At 52.3% G+C, this 20,757-nt stretch overlaps 1 protein-coding gene and 1 non-coding gene across 2 annotated transcripts in view; one reads left to right on the forward strand and one right to left on the reverse strand.

Moving 5' to 3' along the window:
- RET (ret proto-oncogene) overlaps positions 1 to 20,757 on the reverse strand; it is a 58,310-nt gene that overhangs the window by 19,829 nt on the left and 17,724 nt on the right. The window contains exons 2-9 of the mRNA XM_019719108.3: positions 16,110 to 16,373; positions 14,119 to 14,406; positions 11,767 to 12,008; positions 10,357 to 10,552; positions 4,356 to 4,555; positions 2,114 to 2,372; positions 1,344 to 1,469; positions 581 to 691 (exon numbers count right to left, since the gene is read on the reverse strand). Coding sequence (XP_019574667.2) covers positions 581 to 691; positions 1,344 to 1,469; positions 2,114 to 2,372; positions 4,356 to 4,555; positions 10,357 to 10,552; positions 11,767 to 12,008; positions 14,119 to 14,406; positions 16,110 to 16,373 — 1,686 coding nt within the window. The remainder of the gene's footprint in view (positions 1 to 580; positions 692 to 1,343; positions 1,470 to 2,113; positions 2,373 to 4,355; positions 4,556 to 10,356; positions 10,553 to 11,766; positions 12,009 to 14,118; positions 14,407 to 16,109; positions 16,374 to 20,757) is intronic.
- LOC141573007 (U6 spliceosomal RNA) lies at positions 5,250 to 5,356 on the forward strand. The gene has a single exon (XR_012498592.1). It is a non-coding gene; the product is annotated as a U6 spliceosomal RNA (small nuclear RNA).

Consider the following 20,757-nt stretch of genomic DNA (forward strand, 5'->3'; position numbering starts at 1 on the left):
GGGTGACCTGATAAGCCAGGACCACCCAGATGGGAGTGTGAGAGGCCTTTCCTGGCCTGATGTCAGCTGCCGAGGGCGGGGTGGGGGGGGGAGGGAAATGGGGGGTGGAAGTGAGTTCAGCAGTTCCGGTCGTCTGGGCAGGAGTCTCAGCATGACCTGTCCCCAAGTCTGTTCCCCAGCCAGAGTGGGTAGGAGAAGGAACCCACAGGCTGCCCAGGGCCCTTGCCACGGTCCACATATGGCTACTTTTAAGAAACAGAAGGGGAAGCAAGGATGGCCAGCAGAATGGGGGGCAGGGTACTGTACCCCCATGAGATGGCAGAGTGACATTGGGCTGTGTGGATCAGGGTACCAGTCTCCAATGTTTTTTACAGGGGAGGGAGAAGCGAGTGGGCGGGAGGGCACAGAGCCCTTTATTCAAATGAAATGTCAGAGAAAAGTTGGGCACATACACCCAGGAACACAGCTGGCTGGTCTGGCTGAAGTGCAGGTGGGAGCCCAAGCCTCTCCCGCTCACTACCCCACCCACCAGGCCCTATCCAGGCTCAGGGTGACCGGGCAGGCCCAGTGGGCTGCTTACGCAGGCAGTCCTGGGGGCAGATGTTGGGATTTTTGTTCTCTACAGCGTCACAGTGGCCATCAGGGCAGGTCTTGATGCTGGGGGAGCAGGTGGAGAAGTTCCTGGAGATCCCTATAACACACAGCGTGGTGACTGCCACGTCGGAGTACCACCCTGGTCAGACTACCAGGGCCTCCCAGGCCAACCCTGCCCCTCCAAGGCCTGAGCAGAGAAAAACCACACATGAAGTCCCGCCAGGAGGGGCATCCCCCAGAGACGCTCGGGAGTCCTCAGTGCACAAGGGAAGCCGGGAGGCTAGGGATGGAGGGGCAGGGCAGTCCAGGAGGCTGGAGAGGCCAGACAAGGCCAGGCCCCTCTCAAGGCTGCACTGTGACAGGGACCTTCATAGTGGTGAGTGTGGCTCGGAGTCTGGTGCTGTCCACACCCAAGCCAGCTTAGGCCTTTCCTGCTCATGGCCACACTTCCTGGCCTGGGACCTTCCAGGTAGAGCCTCTCTGTCCCTTGCACACCCCAGCTTTGGCCCAGACCTTCCCAAACCCAAAACGAGCGCAGCCCTGGGCTCCTGTGGTCTCCCAAAGACAAACAGCCTGACTGTCCTCATGTCACCTACATCCTACACGTATGTCCAGCATCAGGAGCCACATGGGATAAAGCTCTGGGGAGCAGACGCGAAGTGAGGAGGGACCGCAAAGATCCCATCTGTACTCAGCCATCACCAGCCCTTGCTTGCCTGGCTGCAGGTCTCTGGCTCTGTGGGGCTTACCTTTACCATCTCCCTGTCTCCACTTGCACCTGCCCGTCAGAGAGCCCAAGCCGCCACACTCCTCACACTCCGGCTGCCTCTTGTTGACTGCGCAAGAAAGGGGGCAACCCGGCTCCTCAGCCACGTCTGGGGGTGGAAGACAACAGGTCACAGGGGGCCAGCCTGGGCCTGGTGTCCAGCCAGCACCGGAGGACAGGAGGCAGCACTGGCCAAGCTGGCCCCATGGGTTGAACCCAGAGGAGATGGGGTAACTCAGCACCGGATGCAGGGGAGTGATGGGGACCTGGGGCAGCACCGCAAGTCACAAAGGGGGGGGCTCCTGTGCTGGGACAGTACGGAAGGAGGATATGAGGGCCAGACTCGGCCAGCGACACGCAGTGTGCCCAGCTAGACCTGAATTTCAGATAAGCAGTGAATACCTGCTTTGCGCAAGTCTGTCCTACATTTCATTGGCATACCTAGAAATTTGTCTTCCAATAGACTGTGCAGAGGTTGCATGGAACATCTACCAAAAAACTGTTTTACCTGGCAGCCCAAAGCAAGTGTGGGATGCATCTACCAGGCAGCTTCTCTGGGCTCAGCAATCAGGGTCCTGTCACCCTTCCTGCTCAGTGTGGGTGTGCAGTTACTCTCATTTTACAGGGAGGAAGACTCAGGCTTGGGGACGCTGCAGATTCATGAGGGGAGCAGGACCAGGACCCTTCTGTCTGGGAGAAGCCCATGCAGTATCATGTCCCATCCTCCCCCCTCCATGGGGCGCTGGCACTCACATGTCCCCTCCATGGTGACGAGCAGTGGGGCCTGGGCCTGCCTGCGGGTCAGCCGGTCAGCGGCCACCACTGTGTACTGGAGCTGGGCACACTCAGGCCGCCGCAGGGCCTCTGTGTCATTCACAAACAGGGTCCCTGTGCTGTCCTCAGCCGAGGTGACGACACCCAGGGCACTACAGTTGGCACTGGAAAGCTGCAGCCTGTACTGCATGTGGATGCCGGTGAACTCCTGGCAGCTTTTCACACAAACTTTCCCAACCTAGGCGTGGGGCACAGGGTACACCTTAGCTGGGCGGCTGGACTAGCCTACCATGGTGGCTGGAGGAGCTCCCAGGCAGGCCGAGTCCCAGGACAGTCCCCTGATCACCTGGGAATGGCAGCACATCCTGAATCCCCACCTTCCATGGCCCCATCCACCTGCCTGGCCCTGCCCTGCCCAAGCCATCACACCACCACCCATCCTGCTCCTGGGGCCTGGATGGTGGAAGATCGGGGCACTGAGGTCTGGGTTAGAGGTTGGCACTCCAAGGCAGGGCAGCTACACTGGCTCGCTCCTCACTGGTTCTCATTCAGGCACAAAGGAAGACTGGCCTCCTCCTATGCACCTCCCAGGTGCTTCTGGCCTGGGGACCACCACTTCCCGTCCTCACCACCCCCACCAGGTCCCTGGCCAGGTCAGTCAGCATAGCCCCCACACATATGATCATGCAGAGTGGTTGCCTGTCGCGCAGGACACCAGGGCCTTTCCTGGCACTTTGGCTGGAACCCTTGGGAAAGAGGGGCTGCCAGGCTTGCAGCGCGTTGCTGGGGCCTGGAGCTGGGCAGCAGAACTCTCCTTTACCCCTCAGCCACTCTAGAGTCAGGGTTGCAGTTGCTTAAAACCAGGAGCTCTGAGTTAGTCAAGTTCCAGGGTGGGGCCCTGCCTGCAGCCACACAGCAGGTCCGTGCTCATATCCAGGGCAGAGCCAGGCTCTCTACGCCCACGCCTGACACCACAACAAAACCACCTCCTGGGTCTCTCAGCTCTTCTCTACACAAAGCATGCTCACTTCCACTCGCTCAGTGATCCTCAAAGGTCCCCAAAGTCACCATACCCCCAATTTACAATCATAAAAGCTAGGGAGGGGGGAGAGACCACAGTGAGTCTGAGGCTGGACTGGGACCAAGGCCCTGTGGCATCCTGAGGCTGCTGGTGCACAGGAAGCCACTCCAGCAATGGTTGTGCCCACTCGGCCCCCTTAGAGACCTCTCAGGCCCCTGTGCTTTGTCACCATCCACCGTCTTAGAACCCCACGCCCCGGCTCCTCCATGAAGACCTAGGTGGGCAGGTCAGGGAGCTTGAATGTGTCCAAGGGAGGGAAAAGACATCCTCGCCTTCCTGTGCTGGATCCAGGTGGATGCCAGGAGTGAAGGGGGCATGGGAACCAACCACAGAGACTGACAAAACCACTAAGACAGTAACAAGAGATGGCCCTGAACGTGACATTCTAAAGAGGATGTACCCACAGCTGCTCCGTTGGGAGGAAGCAGTACGTGGTCATATGCCTGCTGTAATTCCAAGTAAACTTTAAGAAGTGTTTACGAGAAATGTTCTGGAAAGAACTGCACTAAAATGCTAAACATCAGTTGATACGGGGAGAAGGGATCACTCCTCTCTATCCCTCATCTTCTTTGATAAATACTGATTATTTTTATTTTCTTCTATTTACAATCATTCTTTTCCAATGACAAATGCAAGGTAAGTTCCAGCAAATAAACTTCCAGAAGTGGAAGCTCCCCCACCTTTCCCTGAAGAAAGCACCCACTAAGTGCTGCCTGTATTTACACGCTTGCAAATTCCCAGCAGCTAAGATTTGTTTTTGAACATAGGGAGCCACGTGACCCCAACATTTCTGCAAACCACTTTTTCAGTTAACAATCCACCAGGAACACCTTTCCATGTATGCATATGTAGACTTATCTGGCCTTGGTCTTACATGAGCACAAAACGTGTTTTAAAAAATACCAAGAAGGGAGAGGACAAAAAGGGGCCCAGAGCCCACAAACACTGTCCACGTGACTCTCCTCCTCTCCTACAGCCCCAGCCGCCCGGCCTTGTGCCCCTGGCTCCCCCTGAGCCGCTCTGTGGACTTGGAGCCCAGGGAGCGGGTCCCGCCCACCTACTGTCCTGCTTGCACTCTGGAGACAGAGCACACCATTCTGGGGACCCCTGCCTCTCCACACCCACCTCTCCCCAGCTCACCTGGGCAAAGCGGTGGGCCCGTCTGCTCACGGTGAAGGAGTAGGCGCTGGGCAGGCGCAAGCTGACCGGCAGCACCGACACATTGAAGTGCAGGAGCAGGGCGCCGCCCCCCAGGCCTCGGAAGTCAGAGTCATTGACCAGCACGGCCAGCTGCAGCGCACGGCTCTCAGAGATGGGAAGGCTGCGGTTCAGAACCAGCCCTGCAGGTGGGGGCAGTGATGACGCCCACACCACTGCACACCTCCTCCCAGACACACCCCTGCCCACATGGACAATACAAACACATGCTTCCTCACACAGTGTAGGTAACAAACCTGACAGCTGCAGCGAGAACCACCACTTAAATGTCAGTTATGGGACTGAGCTGGAAGCCCAGAGGATCTTTATCAGCTGGGAGGTGTGTATGTGTGTGTGTGTATGATGTGTATGGGGTTTGGGTGGTGTGTGTGGGGTGTGTGTGGTATGTGTGGTGTATGTGGTGTGTGTGTGTGGTGTGTATGTGTGGTGAGTATGGAGTATGTGTGAGGTGTGTGTGTGTCAGGAGTGTGTACGGGGTGTGGGCACATATGGGAAAGACCTGCCACCACCAAGGCCCTGGGCAGAATGTGCTGGCCCTTAGCCCCCCAGAGAACTCACCAGCAATGGCCTCTGGTGGACCCTGGAACCCACAGGCCCCAGGGCCTCTATGCACCTGCCATATGTCAAGGCTGTGGTATTAGTTCAGCTGAGACAGAAGGATGGGGGTGGGGACCCTTACACACAGAGGACAGAGCAAGTGCCCAGGGCCTAGACGACAAGCTTCCCTTGCACAGGGCAGGAGGCCTTCAAAGGCTTGGTGGGGGAAGGGAGGATACCAAGTAAATAGAATCAAGCGATGCACAAAGGGGTGAAGTGGTGCTCACTTCGGCAGCACATATACTAAAATTGGAACGATACAGCGAAGATTAGCATGGCCCCTGCGCAAGGATGACACGCAAATTCGTGAAGCGTTCCATATTTTTGTGGGAATGGAGAAAATAAGCGTGCTGAAGAAAATGGAATACTCTAAATATCAAACTTTCTTTTACATAAACTTAAGCGTAACCACTCAAAAACAATCCAGAACTGAAATACATACTGTAATAAAAGAAGAAACAGAGGGAAACATCATAGAATACCACCACACAGAAATAATAGACAACAACAAAAAGGCAAAGAAACAATGGAGACACAGCCTTACCAGTAAACTAAAGATAGAATGACAGGAAATCCTCACATATCAATAATCACCCTAAATGGAAATGGACTGAATCACCAATAAAAAGGCACAGAGTAGCAGATTGGATCAAAAAACTAAACCCAACCATATGCTGTCTCCAAGAGACACATCTCAGCTACAAGGACAAGCATAGACTCAAAGTGAAAGGGTGGAAATTGACACTCCAAGCAAATGGTACCCAGAGAAAATCAGGTGTAGCCATAATGATATCAGATGAAACAGACTTCAGGGTGAAAAAGATAACAAGAGACAAAGATGGACATTTCATAATGGTGAAGGGGACTATACAACAAGAAGACATAACAGTCATCAATATTTATGCCCCCAATCAGGGAGCACCAAAATATACCAAGCAACTACTAACAGAACTAAAGGGAGAAATTGACCAAAACACAATTATAATAGGGGACTTAAATACAACATTGACAGCTATGGATAGATCATCCAAACAGAAAAAAAATAACGAAATAGCAGCCCTAAATGACACATTAGATGAAATGGACATAATTGACATATATAGAGCACTCCATCCTAACACATCAGACTATACATTCTTTTCTAGTGTACATGGAACATTCTCAAGGATAGACCATATATTGGGACATAAAATCAGTCTCAGCAATTTAAGAAGATTGAAATCATACGAAGCATATTCTCTGATCACAAGGCTTTGAAATTGGATATCAACTGTAAAAAGAAAGCGGGAAAAAACACAAATACATGGAGATTAAACAACATACTTTTAAAGAAGGACTGGGTCAAAGAAGAAGTTAGAGGAGAGATCAAAAGATACATAGAAGCAAATGACAATCAAAATTCATCCTACCAAAATTTTTGGGATGCAGCGAAAGCAGTTTTAAGAGGGAAATTTATCTCATTGCAGGCCTATCTCAAGAAACAAGGAAACTCCCAAATAAATAACCTCGTGTTACACCTTAAAGAACTAGAAAAAGAAGAACAAGTGAAACCCAAGGTCAGCAGAAGAAAGGAAATAACAAAATTAGAGCAGAACTGAATGAAACAGAGAACAAAAAGACAATAGAAAAAAGTAATGTGTCAAAGAGCTGGTTCTTTGAAAAGATTAACAAAACTGACAAACCCTTGGCTAGACTCACTAAGATAAAAAGAGAGAAGACACTAATTAACAAAATCAGAAACGAAAAAGGGGAAGTTATCACGGACACCACAGAAATACAAAGGATCATCCAAGAATACTCTGAAGGACTATATGCCACCAAATTCAATAACCTAGAAGAAATGGACAAGTTCTTAGAAACATATAGCCTTCCAAGGCTGAACCATGAAGAACTGGAAAATCTAAACAGACCGATCACCAGTAATGAAATCGAATCAGTCATCCAAAACCTTCCCAAAAGCAAAAGTCCGGGACCAGATGGCTTCACTAGTGAATTCTACCAAACCTTCAAAGAGGATCTAATACCAATCCTGCTCAAACTCTTCCAAAAAATTGAAGAAGAGACAGTACTCCCTAACTCATTTTATGAGGCCAACATTACCCTGATACCAAAACCTGGTAAGGACAGCACAAAAAAAGAAAACTACAGACCAATCTGTCTGATGAATACAGATGAAAAATCCTAAATAAAATTCTAGCAAATCGAATACAACAATGCATTAAAAAGATTATGCATCACGACCAAGTGGGGTTCATCCCCGGAGCACAAGGATGATTCAACATCCGCAAATCCATCAATGTGATACATCACATAAACAAAATAAAGGACAAAAATCATATGATTATATCAATTGATGCAGAAAAAGCATTTGACAAGATACAACATCCATTTATGATTAAAACACTTAATAATATAGGTATAGAAGGAAAATACCTTAACATAATAAAGGCCATATATGACAAGCCCTCTGCTAATCTCATAATTAATGGTGAAAAACTGAAGACCTTTGCTCTATGTTCAGGAACACGACAGGGCTGTCCCCTATCACCTCTGCTTTTCAACATAGTGTTGGAAGTCCTTGCCAGAGCAATCAGGAAAGAGAAAGAAATAAAAGGCATCCAAATTGGGAATGAAGAAGTTAAATTGTCACTCTTTGCAGATGACATGATGCTATATATAGAAAACCCTAAAGACTCCACCAAAACGCTATTAGAAACAATCAACGAATACAGTAAAGTTGCTGGCTACAACATCAACGTACAAAAGTCCATTGCTTTCCTATATACTAACAATGAAGTCTCAGAAAAAGAAATACAAAAACCAATTCCTTTTGCAATTGCAGCAAAAAGAATAAAATACCTAGGAATAAACTTAACCAAGGATGTGAAGGACCTATATGCTGAAAACTATAAGACATTTTTGAAAGAAACTGAAGAAGACACAAAGAAATGGAAAGACATTCCGTGCTCATGGATTGGAAGAATCAACATAGTTAAAATGGCCATATTACCCAAAGCAATATACAGATTTAATGCAATCCCCATCAAAATCCCAATGGCATTTTTTAGAGAAATAGAACAAAAAATCATCAGATTTGTTTGGAACCACAAAAGACCCCAAATAGCCAAGGCAATCTTAAGAAAAAAGAACAATACTGGAGGTATCACACTTCCTGACTTTGGCTTGTACTACAGGGCCACAATAATCAAAACAGCATGGTATTGGCAGAAAAACAGACACATAGACCAATGGAATAGAATTGAGAACCCAGAAATAAAACCACATAAATATGGACAGATAATTTTTGACAAAGAAGCTAAAAACATACAATGGAGGAAAGACAGCCTCTTCAATAAATGGTGCTGGGAGAATTGGATAGCCACGTGCAAAAGAATGAAACTGGACTACTTTTTGTCACCATGTACCAAAATTAATTCAAAATGGATCAAAGACTTAAGAATAAGACCTGACACAATAAACTGCATAGAAGAAAACATAGGTACTAAACTTATGGACCTTGGGTTCAAAGAGCATTTTATGAATTCGACTCCAAAGGCAAGGGAAGTAAAAGCTAAAATAAACGAATGGGACTATATGAAACTTAAAAGCTTCTGCACAGCAAAAGAAACCATCGACAAAATAAAGAGGCCACCAACTGAATGGGAGAAGATTTTTGCAAACAGTGCCTCCGATAAGGGGCTAATATCCAGAATATACAAGGAACTCATGAAACTCAACAACAAAAAAACAAACAACCCAATTGAAAAATGGGCAGAGGAGTTGAAGAGACATTTCTCCAAAGAAGACATACAAATGGTAAATAGACATATGAAAAAATGCTCAACATCACTAATCATCAGAGAAATGCAAATAAAAACCACAATGAGGTATCACCTCACCCCAGTTAGAATGGCTATCATCAACAAGACAAATAGTAACAAGTGTTGGAAAGGCTGTGGAGAAAAAGGAACCCTCATACACTGTTGGTGGGAATGCAGACGGGTGCAGCCGTTATGGAAGGCAGTGTGGAGGTTCCTCAAAAAATTACGAATAGAATTACCATACGACCCAGCAATCCCTCTCCTGGGTATCTACCCAAAACATCCGAAAACATTTATACATAAAGACACGTGTGCTCCAATGTTCATTGCAGCTTTGTTTACGGTGGCCAAGACATGGAAACAACCAAAATGTCCTTCCATAGATGAATGGATAAAGAAGTTGTGGTATATATACACAATGGAATACTATTCGGTGGTAAGAAAAGATGATATAGGAACATTTGTGACAACATGGATGGATCTTGAGTGTAATGCTAAGCGAAATAAGTCAGAAAAAGCAGAGAACCATGTGATTTCACTGATATGTGGTACATAAACCAAAAACAACAAAAGAGCAAGACAAACAAATGAGAAACAAAAACTCATAGGCACAGACAATAGTTTAGTGGTTACCAGAGGGTAAGGGGGGTGGGGGGTGGGAGAAGAGGGTAAGGGGGATCAAATATATGGTGATGGAAGGAGAACTGACTCTGGGTGGTGAACACACAATGGGATTTATAGATGATGTAATACAGAATTGTACACCAGAAATCTATGTAATTTTACTAACAATTGTCACCCCAATAAATTAAAAAAACAAAACAAAATAAAAAACTAAAAACAAAACAAAACAAAGGGTTGAAATGATCCTGGGTTCCCCTGGAGTCAGACCCCAAAACAAGGATCCAAGTTTGAGTGGGATATTTGGAAAGTGGTCCCAGAAAACATGGGCAGGAGGGCTGTGAAGGCAGGCAGGGAGGCTGGCAGATGATGAAGGTGCCCCGTTCTGTAGATGAGCATTGCGGGCAACTGGCACCTGGCACCTGGCCTTGCAGGTACGTGACAGGACAGTCATCTCAGGATCCTTGAGCTCAAGGGCACTGAGCTGCTGGCTGGGAGGGGGGCAATGTTCCCTAGGCACTCAGGCACCTGAGGAGCAGCAAAATAGGTGCCAAGCTCAGAGAAATGCCTCAGGTGATGACATACGTGTTTCCAGTGGGCTGTGAACCCCAGCATGATCAGCATGGGGAGGTGTGTGGGGTCCTGCCAGAGTCAGCCATGAGGCAGTTCAGGGAGAGAGAACAGCTTGTGAAAACCCACCAAGGGGGGTGAGGCGAGCCCAGCAGAGACAAGGAAGGGCTGGGTGGAAGCATGGAAGTGGCAGCTGACTGAGAATCAGAGGACCATGGGTGCAGGTGTCCATGTGTGCAGAGTACTTTCCTGCCCCGGAAAAGTGTCTGCCAGTTCCCGGGGGGCCCAGCCAGGACACACCCAGCCCCTCTTACTGTAGTCATGCACAGTTGCCCGTATGAAGCTGCCGTTGGCCTGGATCAAGGTCTCATTGGGCAAGTGCTCCACACGGAAGGTCTGGAGGGCCCAGGCATCCCTGGGGAGCAGTGTGCTTGTGTACCGCCTCACGAGCTCCCCGGAGGCTGGCACCACATCGGCATCGAAGACATGAAGTGTGGCCACCACAGTGCCCTGCAGAGAACAGGAGGTACCAGTCAGTTTGCTGCAGTCTGAGACTGAGGGAGGGCACGTGCCCCACAGCTAGACCAGCTATGCACAGAGCTGATTATAGGAACAAACTGACCTGGGTTCAAGTCCCCACAGGGCCACTTGTCAGCCTGGCCCAGTCACCCTCCCTGGGCCACTATGCCTCACCTGTACAACAGGTGTGATAGGCATCTACAGACTTCCATAAGGATGGCTTAGAGCAGATGCCCTGGTGCTCTGGCAGGTGTCGTCCAAGTCCCCACAGAACAGAGTGAACACTCCAGTCTCCCTAGAGGCAGACCTGCCTCACAGGGTAGAGGGGTTGGCTCAATGTCACACAGCGATACACAGCAGAGCTGGAATCCAAGCCCAGGTATACAAGAATGTTCTCCCAGCCTCTCTCCACCAGTCGGGAGGGCTTGAGAGGAAGGTTCTAAGCAAAGTCACAGGGCACCTCTTCTCTCTTTGCTAACCAGGCTCCCTACTGTCACCCCAAGGCGGCCCACAAGCTATGCTTTCTTGCCGCCGGCCCACTTACCAAACCTGTTCCTGGGGTGCCCAGAAAGGCAGGCAAAGACAACAAACCACCGCCCAGGCTCCCATTGCGCCCGCGGCCGGCCGTCTGCAAGACAGCTCCAGGCCCAGCAGGTGGCAGTCACGCTCCACCTGCCCAAACTGGGAGATGCGGGGCCAGGATGGGCGGGGCGGTGCCGAGAGTTGCCAACCCCGCTTTCCTCCGCTTCTGGGCTGCCCTCCAGGAGCCTCAAAGGCCGCTTAGTGAGGGCTGAGCGCCCGTGAAGGGCAGTGCTCTCCCGGCTGTTGTCCTGTCCCCTCCTCAGGGTATAGATGCACTCACTCCCAGGCGCGCACTGCGCCCACCCCTACCCCCCCACCCCCCACCCCCCACCCCCCCACCCCCCCACCCCCCCACCCCCCACCCCCCCACCCCCCCACCCCCCACCCCACCGTCAGGAGCCGTCTGGGAGCCGCCGGGGCTGGCCCCTCCTCTCCTCAGCTACGCCGGAGGCAGGCAGAAAGTCCCGACAGACAGATGGACAAACGAAAATAACTAGAGAGATGGTCAGCCACAAGGCTGGATGGCCGGGCGAACTGCTGATTAGCCCGACGAATAAATGGCGGATGGAGACACACTGAACAGATGGACGAGACAACAGACAAGCACACAGGCCGACAGGCACCTCCTTCCGCTTGAACTCGACCACAGCGCTGGCGGTGTTGACGCCCCCAAGGAAGGTGGGCGCCGAGTCGTCCTCATCGTACACGGTCACAGGGAAGGGCACCATCACCTCCTCCTCGCGCGCGCCCACGCGCACTGTGCACGCAGCCACCAGCTCGTACTTCTCCCGGTGCTCTCGGTCCAGGGCCCAGCGGGTGCTCACCTCCAGGCTGTCAGCCGCACAGCGGAAGGGCTGACTCTCACCTGCGCACCAAGCAGACCAGGAACCCCTGCGTGATCCTGGCCTGGGGAAAGCCTGAGCTGCCTTCCTCAGGGGCCCAGCAGGAGTGGTGGCAGGGAAGGGGCTCTGAGGGCTGGACACAGGTCGAGGGCCCTGGGCTTCTCCTGCACGCTATGCAGGGGGGCACAGTGCTCCAAGCGATCTGCAATGAGGATTGTGCGCCAATGAGTTTTCCTGTGGCGATAGCCTTCACTTGTGCTGATGAGGCACGGCAGGGACCACGAGGCCGAGGCCTGCGTCAGGTGCTCACCCGCATCACCTAGGGAGGGCCCTACGCACCCTTTCGCCCACCTGGCCTCAGCTGTGGGGACGGGTGGCACCAGCTCGTCCAGGCTGCAGGCCCAGAGATCCAGCTGCCAGCATTTGATGCTTTTTGAAAACGTTAGGAATTTTTTTAAATGATGGAGAATGTGAGAAATAAAGCCATGACCCCATCACTTGAAAACAAACACAGGGACATTGGGTGTATAATCTGATGTTAACACACGAACGTTTCTGACTGCCAGGTTTGCATCACTGCTCTACACCTAGCTGTGTGGCAGGAGACAGGTCGGTGTGCTTCTCCCTGCCTGTTTCCTCCCCAGAAGATGGGACGAGGAGACTAACGTGCCTGCTCTCTGCCACGCACTGTGGTACAGTCAGTGATTACCTATCTTCCCACAACGTGGTGAGGGGAGGACCAGTAGCAACAACACACTCTTCAACCCAAACCTGTCCTGTAATTGCATCCTCCAGAAAAAAAACAGAAAAGGGGACATGCTGACGGCTTGAAGGTCAGCACTGACCACCTCTAGCATCAACCACAGGAGGGTTACATCAACTCCACTTGATAGGAAATCACACATCTCTCCCATCAGAGCCCCACATTACATGTGGATTACACATGTGGGAAATGCTTATCTTACAATGTTTCCCTCTGTTGTTAATGGTTACAAAACACATGCTCAACAAAATTTCATTATGTAATTTTTAGCCAGAAAGGGCAGCGTGCTAAACCACATGCTTTTCAATAATCTTGCACAAAGATGTCTATCCCTGCCATAGTGGAAGTAATGCAAGGATGCTGGGGCAGTGTGAGTGATTACTTTTATTTTATTGAGGTTTTCTTTAACACTATTACTGGGTGTGTCAATAAACCGGGTGTGAATCCAGCCTCTACCCTTTTTGAGTCCCAGTTACTTTAGAATGGTTTCCTGCATGACCACCCAACTGTCTTTCTTAATCTGCACTGGGATCCAACTTCCTCCCTTTCCCCCTCACACCCAGGACCATCCTGTGGCATGGCCACCTCCAGTCGGCTGTCCTTGTAGCTGCTCAGACAGTATCCTGGAATCTTGTTTGCTCTCCTCTTTCCCTCAATACCTCACATTCAACTCATTAGGAAATCCTGCTGAACTCCTTCAAAACATGGCCCAGAACCTGCCTGCTTCTCTTTGCCCTGTGGCTTCCACCCTCCTCCCAGTCTACATCCTCTCGCTCAGGGGTTCTCCTGCAGCCTTCTAATTGTCTCCTTGCTTCCACCCTAAACCTCCCCTCCCCCAATCATCCCTAACACAGCAGCCAGACAAATCCTTTAAATATAAGTCAGGCCCTGTCAATGCCCCATTAAAAGCCTTCCCTGACTCCCCATTTCCTCAGTGGGAAGCCCTGTGCAGCCCCCAGCAACTTCTCTGCCCACATCCGGTACATAGGGGTCCCAACCTAGCACTCTCCAAGGCGCTAGCCCTGCAGCCTTTGCCCCAGTGCCCCCTGGTCACCCCATTTAGACAGCAGTCTCTAGCACTCCATGCCCTCTTGCTGTACTTCCCACCTAGCCCTGCAGAGGCTACCTGGTTTCTTTAGCACATGTGTGGGCTCCATTCCACAGAAATGGAAGCCCCAGGCAGGCAGTTTTGTTCACCATCACATCCTTACCCCTAGAATAGTGCCTGGCCCATAGGAGGCACACAACGGAATATTAAATGGATGGGTGGTGTGGTGGTGAAGAGAAAGCTGTGTGGCTCCTGTCAAGGGCTTGCAGTGCTGTGGGCGGCCCCCAGCAGCACCAAGGAATGGCCTCAGGAGCCCACTCACCTCCCAGGAGACTGTAGGCCACGCTGACGTTGGGGCAGAGGAACTGCACGGGCAACAGGCGGAGCTGGTGGAAGGTGCCAGGAGGCCTGTTCTCCCGAACGCGGAAGGAGAAGCCTGTCTCAGGAAAGCAGAGCTCCCGGGGCTTGAGGGAGCCGCACGCCGGGAAGGAGGTGTTCATGACGGAGAAGTAGACGCGGGCACAGCTTGGCCACTGGCAGTCACCCTCACGCAGGGATGTGGGCGATAGGAAGACCTGGAGGTAGACGGTGAGCAGGGGGAAGCCACCATCTGTAGAGAGAGAAGTCAGGCCCAGTGCGGTGTCAGCCACACCTGCCAGGTGGTGGGGAGCAGGTGGGGAGGGGCAGGAGCTCCAGGGTCGGTGTAAAGCCCAGTCCTCACTGTGGTCCGCAGGGCTCTGCTGGCCTCTGCAGGGCCCGTCACCTTCTCGCTCCCCACTGCCCTGGGCTGTGGGGGGGCTATCTGCCTCGGAGCCCTGTGGTCCTGCTCCTTCTATCTGGAGGTGCCTCTCTCGTCATTCAGGTCTCGGCTCGACACCCCTCTGCAGGGAGGTGCCCTAAGCGATGGGTCTGATTCCTCCCACCTCCCACAACCAGCCTCTATCACACACTGTCCCCTTCAAGGGGTGCCCTCAGCCCTTGGGTCTCAACCCACCAGGTGGATTGCTTCCCTAGGGCCACTGCTGCCACACCGTGGGCCTCCCCTCACACCCTCCCCCAGGCAGTTTCATCATGGAGCACCTCTGTAGAGACATACCCCATGGACAGACTTCCCCAGCACCTAGAGGTGGGATTTCCAGCAAGTTCTATCATGGAGGCACCTCAGTGACACCCCTCCTGAGAAGGTCTGGACCTGAGCTGGGGTGGGGAACTCCTCCTGGGCCTCCTCTTGGACCCGGGTAGTGGCTGCTCCTTACACCTGCTCTTCCCATATTCGTTAGTTCTCTGCTTCTTACTAGCCTGGTTTTCATTGCTCCAACCCCATTGTAGTTACTAATTCTCTACAATTTTCCCCGTGATTTCTCTCCTGACTGGGCCTGACAGGTGCACAAGGCTGCCCTCCAATCACAAGCGGAACATGCCTCCTCTGAAACTGTACCCTCAGCAAATTCCACTCTGGCCCCCCACCCCAGGAACCCTGGCATTTCAAGTTCCCACAGGGATAACTAAGTGTGTGCAGGAACAAGACCCATCTCAGATACCACCTCTCCCATGAACCATCTTTACTTGGGGACCCTGGTTTTACGTGGCAGGTGGGTGCAGTCATTCTGTCCCTGCTGGGCACTACTACCCACCCTGCTATCACAGGCACGCTGCCTGCCTCTTCCCCGCACACAGGTGTGAGCTCAGGGCTGGTGTGAGGGTCAAGTGAGGTCATGTCTCAGGGGAGCTCCTGGGTGTGCGATCAACAATTTATGCCCCACAACGCAAAACTCAGGTCCACGCCCCTCCAGGACCAGGGTCACTCATAGCCTTCACTTCAGCTCTGACTCTGCTCTGAGGAGGGGGTCTTCCTTCTTCTCTACTTTCCTCCCTGACACCAGACCCAAGTCCCCATCAGTGCCAAGGGCAGCTTGCTGCTGGTGGTAGTAAGACAGGCTTTCTGTGCAAACTGCTGCTTCTCCAGCAAGTTCTGAATCTACCAAATCAAAACCTTGGGATTTTTCCCCCGCCCCTCTTAATCCCTCTCTCACAGCCCTAAACCCTTGTTAACCGAACTGGTAAAGGCATCTGGGTCCAGCATGGACAGAGCACCCTCATGCTTCACACGAGTCCTCCAAAATCTCAGGCAGCATCAGCTGTTCCCAAACTTAACCTGGCTCCCTCTCCAGGCTGGACACAGAGGCAGGCCGGCCTCACCTTGCCCCTTGCACTTGTACACTGCAGGAGTTGGGGAGGCCACCCTGAGCCTGGCGGGGTATACCATGGGCTGTGGGAGGAGAAGACGGGGCAGGGGTAGGGCTGCTTCCTTACTGCGGATGCTGAGCTTCTCCCAGGACCTGTGGTCCAGGCTCCAGTTAAGGTAGAGAAGGCCTGTGTCCTCCTGGATACGGATCCAGTCGTTCTCGTGCAGCCGCGTGCGGTAGGCACCGTAGAGGTGCTGGCCCAGGCGGAAGCTGGGCACCTCTTCGGGGGCGTCACGCAGGGCATGGACATAGAGCAGGGGCATGCCGGCTGGCTGGTCCACATACAGCTTCTCCCAGTAAGCATCCCTGGAGAAGTAAAGTCCCAGCGGGGCTGCAGGGAGCAGGGAATCGTGTGAGGGATGAGGAGGATAACTATGGGCCTGGAGCAGGCCTCACAGGCAGGCCAGCTCCCCAGCAGCTTTTTTTCACACTTGGTAAGAGATGCTCGTGGACCAAAAAAAAAAAAAAATTCACTAATTAAAAACTCTGATCTTAGTAGGACTTTCTCATCTGTAGTGCTAAGAACACCACCACACAATTATTTGTATAGCTGAACATTAGCTGAAAATGTACTGCTTTAAAACAGAAAAAGGAGGAAGAGGAGCGATATACAAGAGTTGTGAAATCATTCTCAATTACCCAAGCTTGATACGCACGTGAACCATACAGAGGGGGAGTGAACTCAGGGTTCTGAACAGATCACCTGGAGCCAGAGTTTTCGAGTCTACAAGACTGCCAGACAAGCAGGGCAGCCAAGAGTCGCCAAAAACAAAGTACTTTATAAAAAAGTAATAAATTTTTATCTAAACACACTCCTACCATATGATGCAGAAATTCCACTCCATTTGTTCAAGAGAAATGAAAACATATGTCCATCAGATGACTTATTTACAAATGGCAGGGCCATTCACTGCCATGAACTGGAAGCATCCCCAGTGCCCTTCAGGTGAAAATGGATAAGCCAATGGTGCTTAATCACAGCCTGTCACCCTATGCAGCAATGAAAAGGGATGCGCTATCGACACACACGACCTGGATGGGTCTCGGACATCAGGCCAAGCAGAAGCAGCCAGGCACAAAAGAATACACCTGGCATGACTCTAGACTGATTTTAGGTGATAGAAATCAGACTGGCTACCTGTTATGGGTGGGGTGCAACAAACTGGGAATATCCTGGGGAGCATAAACGTTCCATATCCTGATAAGGAGGTGGGTCAGGTGGGTACATCCATTTGTCAACAATGTACCGTCATTATTTGTGCGTTTCAACCTATGTAAATTTTGCCTAAAAGACTGGTCACTGAGGGGCAGTGGGTAGAGCTGGGAAAGGCATGAAGAAGGCAGATGCTGACCATGGCTGGCAGAAGGGCACACACCAAGCACTAGCGAGCTGACATGCTGCCAGTGGGCCCCGACTCGCAGGCTGCAAGGAACCCATGACAGCACGCAGACCAGGGCAGCTGGGCTCCTAGAGGCCACCAGGCTACCAGCTCATCTCGGTATGCCTGACACCTCCATGGGGCTGGGGTCTTCATTCTCGCCCAGAGTACCAGCAAGGGGACACTGTGTGACAACTGAGCTTATGTCATGACAGACAATACAGCTCCTGCCAGCTTGTTCTCTTGGGACACATACTTTGGCCCTGGTCACTGGGTAAGAACCAGAGGCCCTTGGAGCCACCCTGCAGGGAGGGCCTTGCCGATGAGTCTCATTAGGGGCCCTACCTGCCAGGTAGTTAAGAGCCGATCCAGAACGGGGCTCCTTGTCTAGGGCGTCTCCCTGAGTGCATGGACTTTCCATGGCTCCCGGAGCCAGGAGGTGGGACAGGCCGAGCTCCCGGGAGCCCCTCCTTCGCTCCCTTCTGTGTCGATCCAGTCCCCCCCGTGCCCCCCACAGACCACATGTGCAAGGCAGAATGGGCTATGTCTGCTCCTGGCTCACAGAGCCCAGCCCTGCACAATCCATGTGGGGCCCAGTCTGTTGTTGCCAAAGGGATTTGTGGCCAATGATCGTGAGCAGAAACAGACTTAAATGTACTTAAGATGCCTCCCAGGTAGTCCCTGCAGCCGGGCATGGCTTCCTTAATGCTCCTCCTGTCACAAACACTTTTAGATGGAAAAACACATGCTCCAAGTGGGGGAAGGAAGAGGTGGGTGCAGGGCCAGCCTCCCAAGGGTGTAGCCAGGGGAGTCCCAAAGGGCCCGCTCGGTTTAATGCTCTGTTGTCACTGTCTTGAAATTCTTTATCATTCTAGATCAAGGGGCACACATCTTTCTTCCACACTGGGCCCCACAAATGATGTAGCCAATCTTTGTGGGTGAATGAGGGGAGCCTGGGTCAGGCCACTTAGCATCAGTTTCACGGGGTTCTGCAGCCTCTGCAGCACACTGGTCTTCTCTGAGCCTCAGTTTCTCCACCTGAACCACAGGAGGGCATGCTTGGAGAGGAGCAGACAGGGTAGGTGCAGTTAGGCCTCACCTTTGCACAGGTATGTATCTTATACACCTCTCACTTCAGGTTCACGACTGCCATGTGCAGATCTCCTCACTGCCCCACCTCAGTTAAGAACACAGGCTAGGAAGTGAGGCGCATCCCCCGAGTCAAACAGCTGGAGGGGCTCCATCTCGGGGTTCAGTACAACGGCTAACAGAGTGGTCGCAGGAGTCCAGATCAGGGCAGAGCTGAGACTGCGGGGGGCCCAGGGCCCCGCTGGCTGACCGCCCCTCACCGCTGGCACCTTTCTGCCAGGAAGGAATGGCTAGCCGGAGGCCCAGACTTGCCTCTGGTACTTTGGGCAGGTCAACAGCAGGACGTGCAACACTTTCCCACCCATGCCTTCTACCTCTGAAGGCCCTTTGGGGACAGAACCTTCCCCTGACACCCAGCCTAACATTCCTGCTTGGACAGGGTTGGCTGGCCTCATCCTCCATCCTCGTGGTTCTGATTACTCAGGTTGCCCCTGGGCCTGGCACCATGCTGAGGGGTGAGGAGATGGCGGGTCCTGAGACACCTGCCAAAGGTTACCCAGTAACCTTCGAGGCTTGTGTATGTGCCTGATGCATGTGTTTTGTTTGTGCATGGGATATACAGGAAACGGAAACAGGCAGAGGTGCAGTGGCCCAAGACCCCGTCTGCTCCTACTCTGCTCTAGCCTGTAGGGAAAAGACACAGAACTAATGTTCAATGGGATGAAGTGCCGTCCTGCTCCCAGCAAGGCCTCCTTTTACAAGCAAAGTCCTCACGGGTCTGCCAGCTGGGCACCGATGACTTCTGTCGCACAGCCATGGTTTTGCCTTTACCTCTTTGTAACCTGGCAAGGCAGGTTCCAGTGCTGTGAACTTGGCTGGGATGTTTCATTTATTCATAGTTAATGCAGATGGAACCAGGCCCGAGTCCTCTCCTCCCTCTCGTTTATTCAACTCTTCACAAGGGCACACACGTACCCGGAACTCGCTGGGCACCTCCTCTGCAGTGCGCAGGATGCTAGGCCTCCTGTGCAAAGTCAACTGCAGGCACACAGGGCTTCACTCCTGCTTCTGGTCGCCACACCGTGCTTTTCCTGGCTGCTGCTGCACAGGGTGTGGGGAAATCCTGAGTGCTCTGCCCTAGCCCAGGCAGTACCTCGGTGCCTGTACAGCCCATGCCCGAGCCCGACAATCACCTTCCCAAAGCCCCCAGACACAGACCCCTCTGTGTGCCCGTCCATGGCCTCGGTTCCCGTGTCCTGGGGGATGAGTCACCTCCTGCTGGCCTCATGACTGCAGCCCAGCCTTGGCCCTGGCCACCCCACCAACTTCTCCACATGCAGTGGGCTGCCAGCTCCTCCTGTGTGCTCCGACACCACGTGGGGAGGAGGCTCCTTCCCTGGGTGACCTCCCTCAGCCTGAGGTGCCCACAGAACTCTTAGCTGCCTCGCTATTGTTCTCGCATCTCAGCTTCATAACACTTATGTGAACTTCTCCAGTTTCTGTTGCTGTGTGGATGCTGTCTCCTGACTGGACCCAGAATGATACACATACCCTCCCCCTCAGCCCAGTCTCTCTCTCTCTCTCTCTCTCTCTCTCTCTCTCTCTCTCTCTCTCTCACACACACACACGGCCATGGTTGTATACTCTCACCAATGCATACATATTTTCACACTGTTGCACCCACCCGCTCCCCACCCCCACTCTCACTTAGTGTAGACACACTGAGCCCAGCCAGGCCTGACCATGGGCTCACCTTTGTCAGCTCTCCATGGTCCTGGCCAGTGCTGGCACCAGGGGCCACACATAGCTCACCTGAGTTCCTGCGACTTCCTCACTGCCCTCCGTAGTGGATGTACTGCCATCCGACCACGCAGGCACCTCCTGGCCAAAAGCCCTTGGTCTCTCATCCCTCTGCTCAGCCTGCTCTCCAGGTCACTCTGATCATCAGTGAGTCACACCCACGGTGGTCACCCTGCCAAGGAAACCCATAGAGCCCCAAAAAACTGAAAATATCCTAGGACTGCCACACGAAAGCCAGATTTGGGGTCTCAAGAAAGGAAACAAGTTGTCAAGCAGCATGATCCAAACAGCACCTGTGGTCCACAGCAGCACCAGCATCTGTGTACAGGGCACGCCCTTCCTACAGACCCACACACCGGGCAGCCTGGCTCCCACTCTTGCCGAGTGCCAGATGGTGCAGGTGACAGTTTTATTACGGCACAGCAGTCTCCCTAACAGATGATTTCC

The sequence above is a fragment of the Rhinolophus sinicus genome, chromosome 15, assembly GCF_057876585.1.
Source record: "Rhinolophus sinicus isolate RSI-liver-muscle chromosome 15, RSI-T2T, whole genome shotgun sequence".
In the NCBI taxonomy this organism is placed as follows: domain Eukaryota; kingdom Metazoa; phylum Chordata; class Mammalia; order Chiroptera; family Rhinolophidae; genus Rhinolophus; species Rhinolophus sinicus.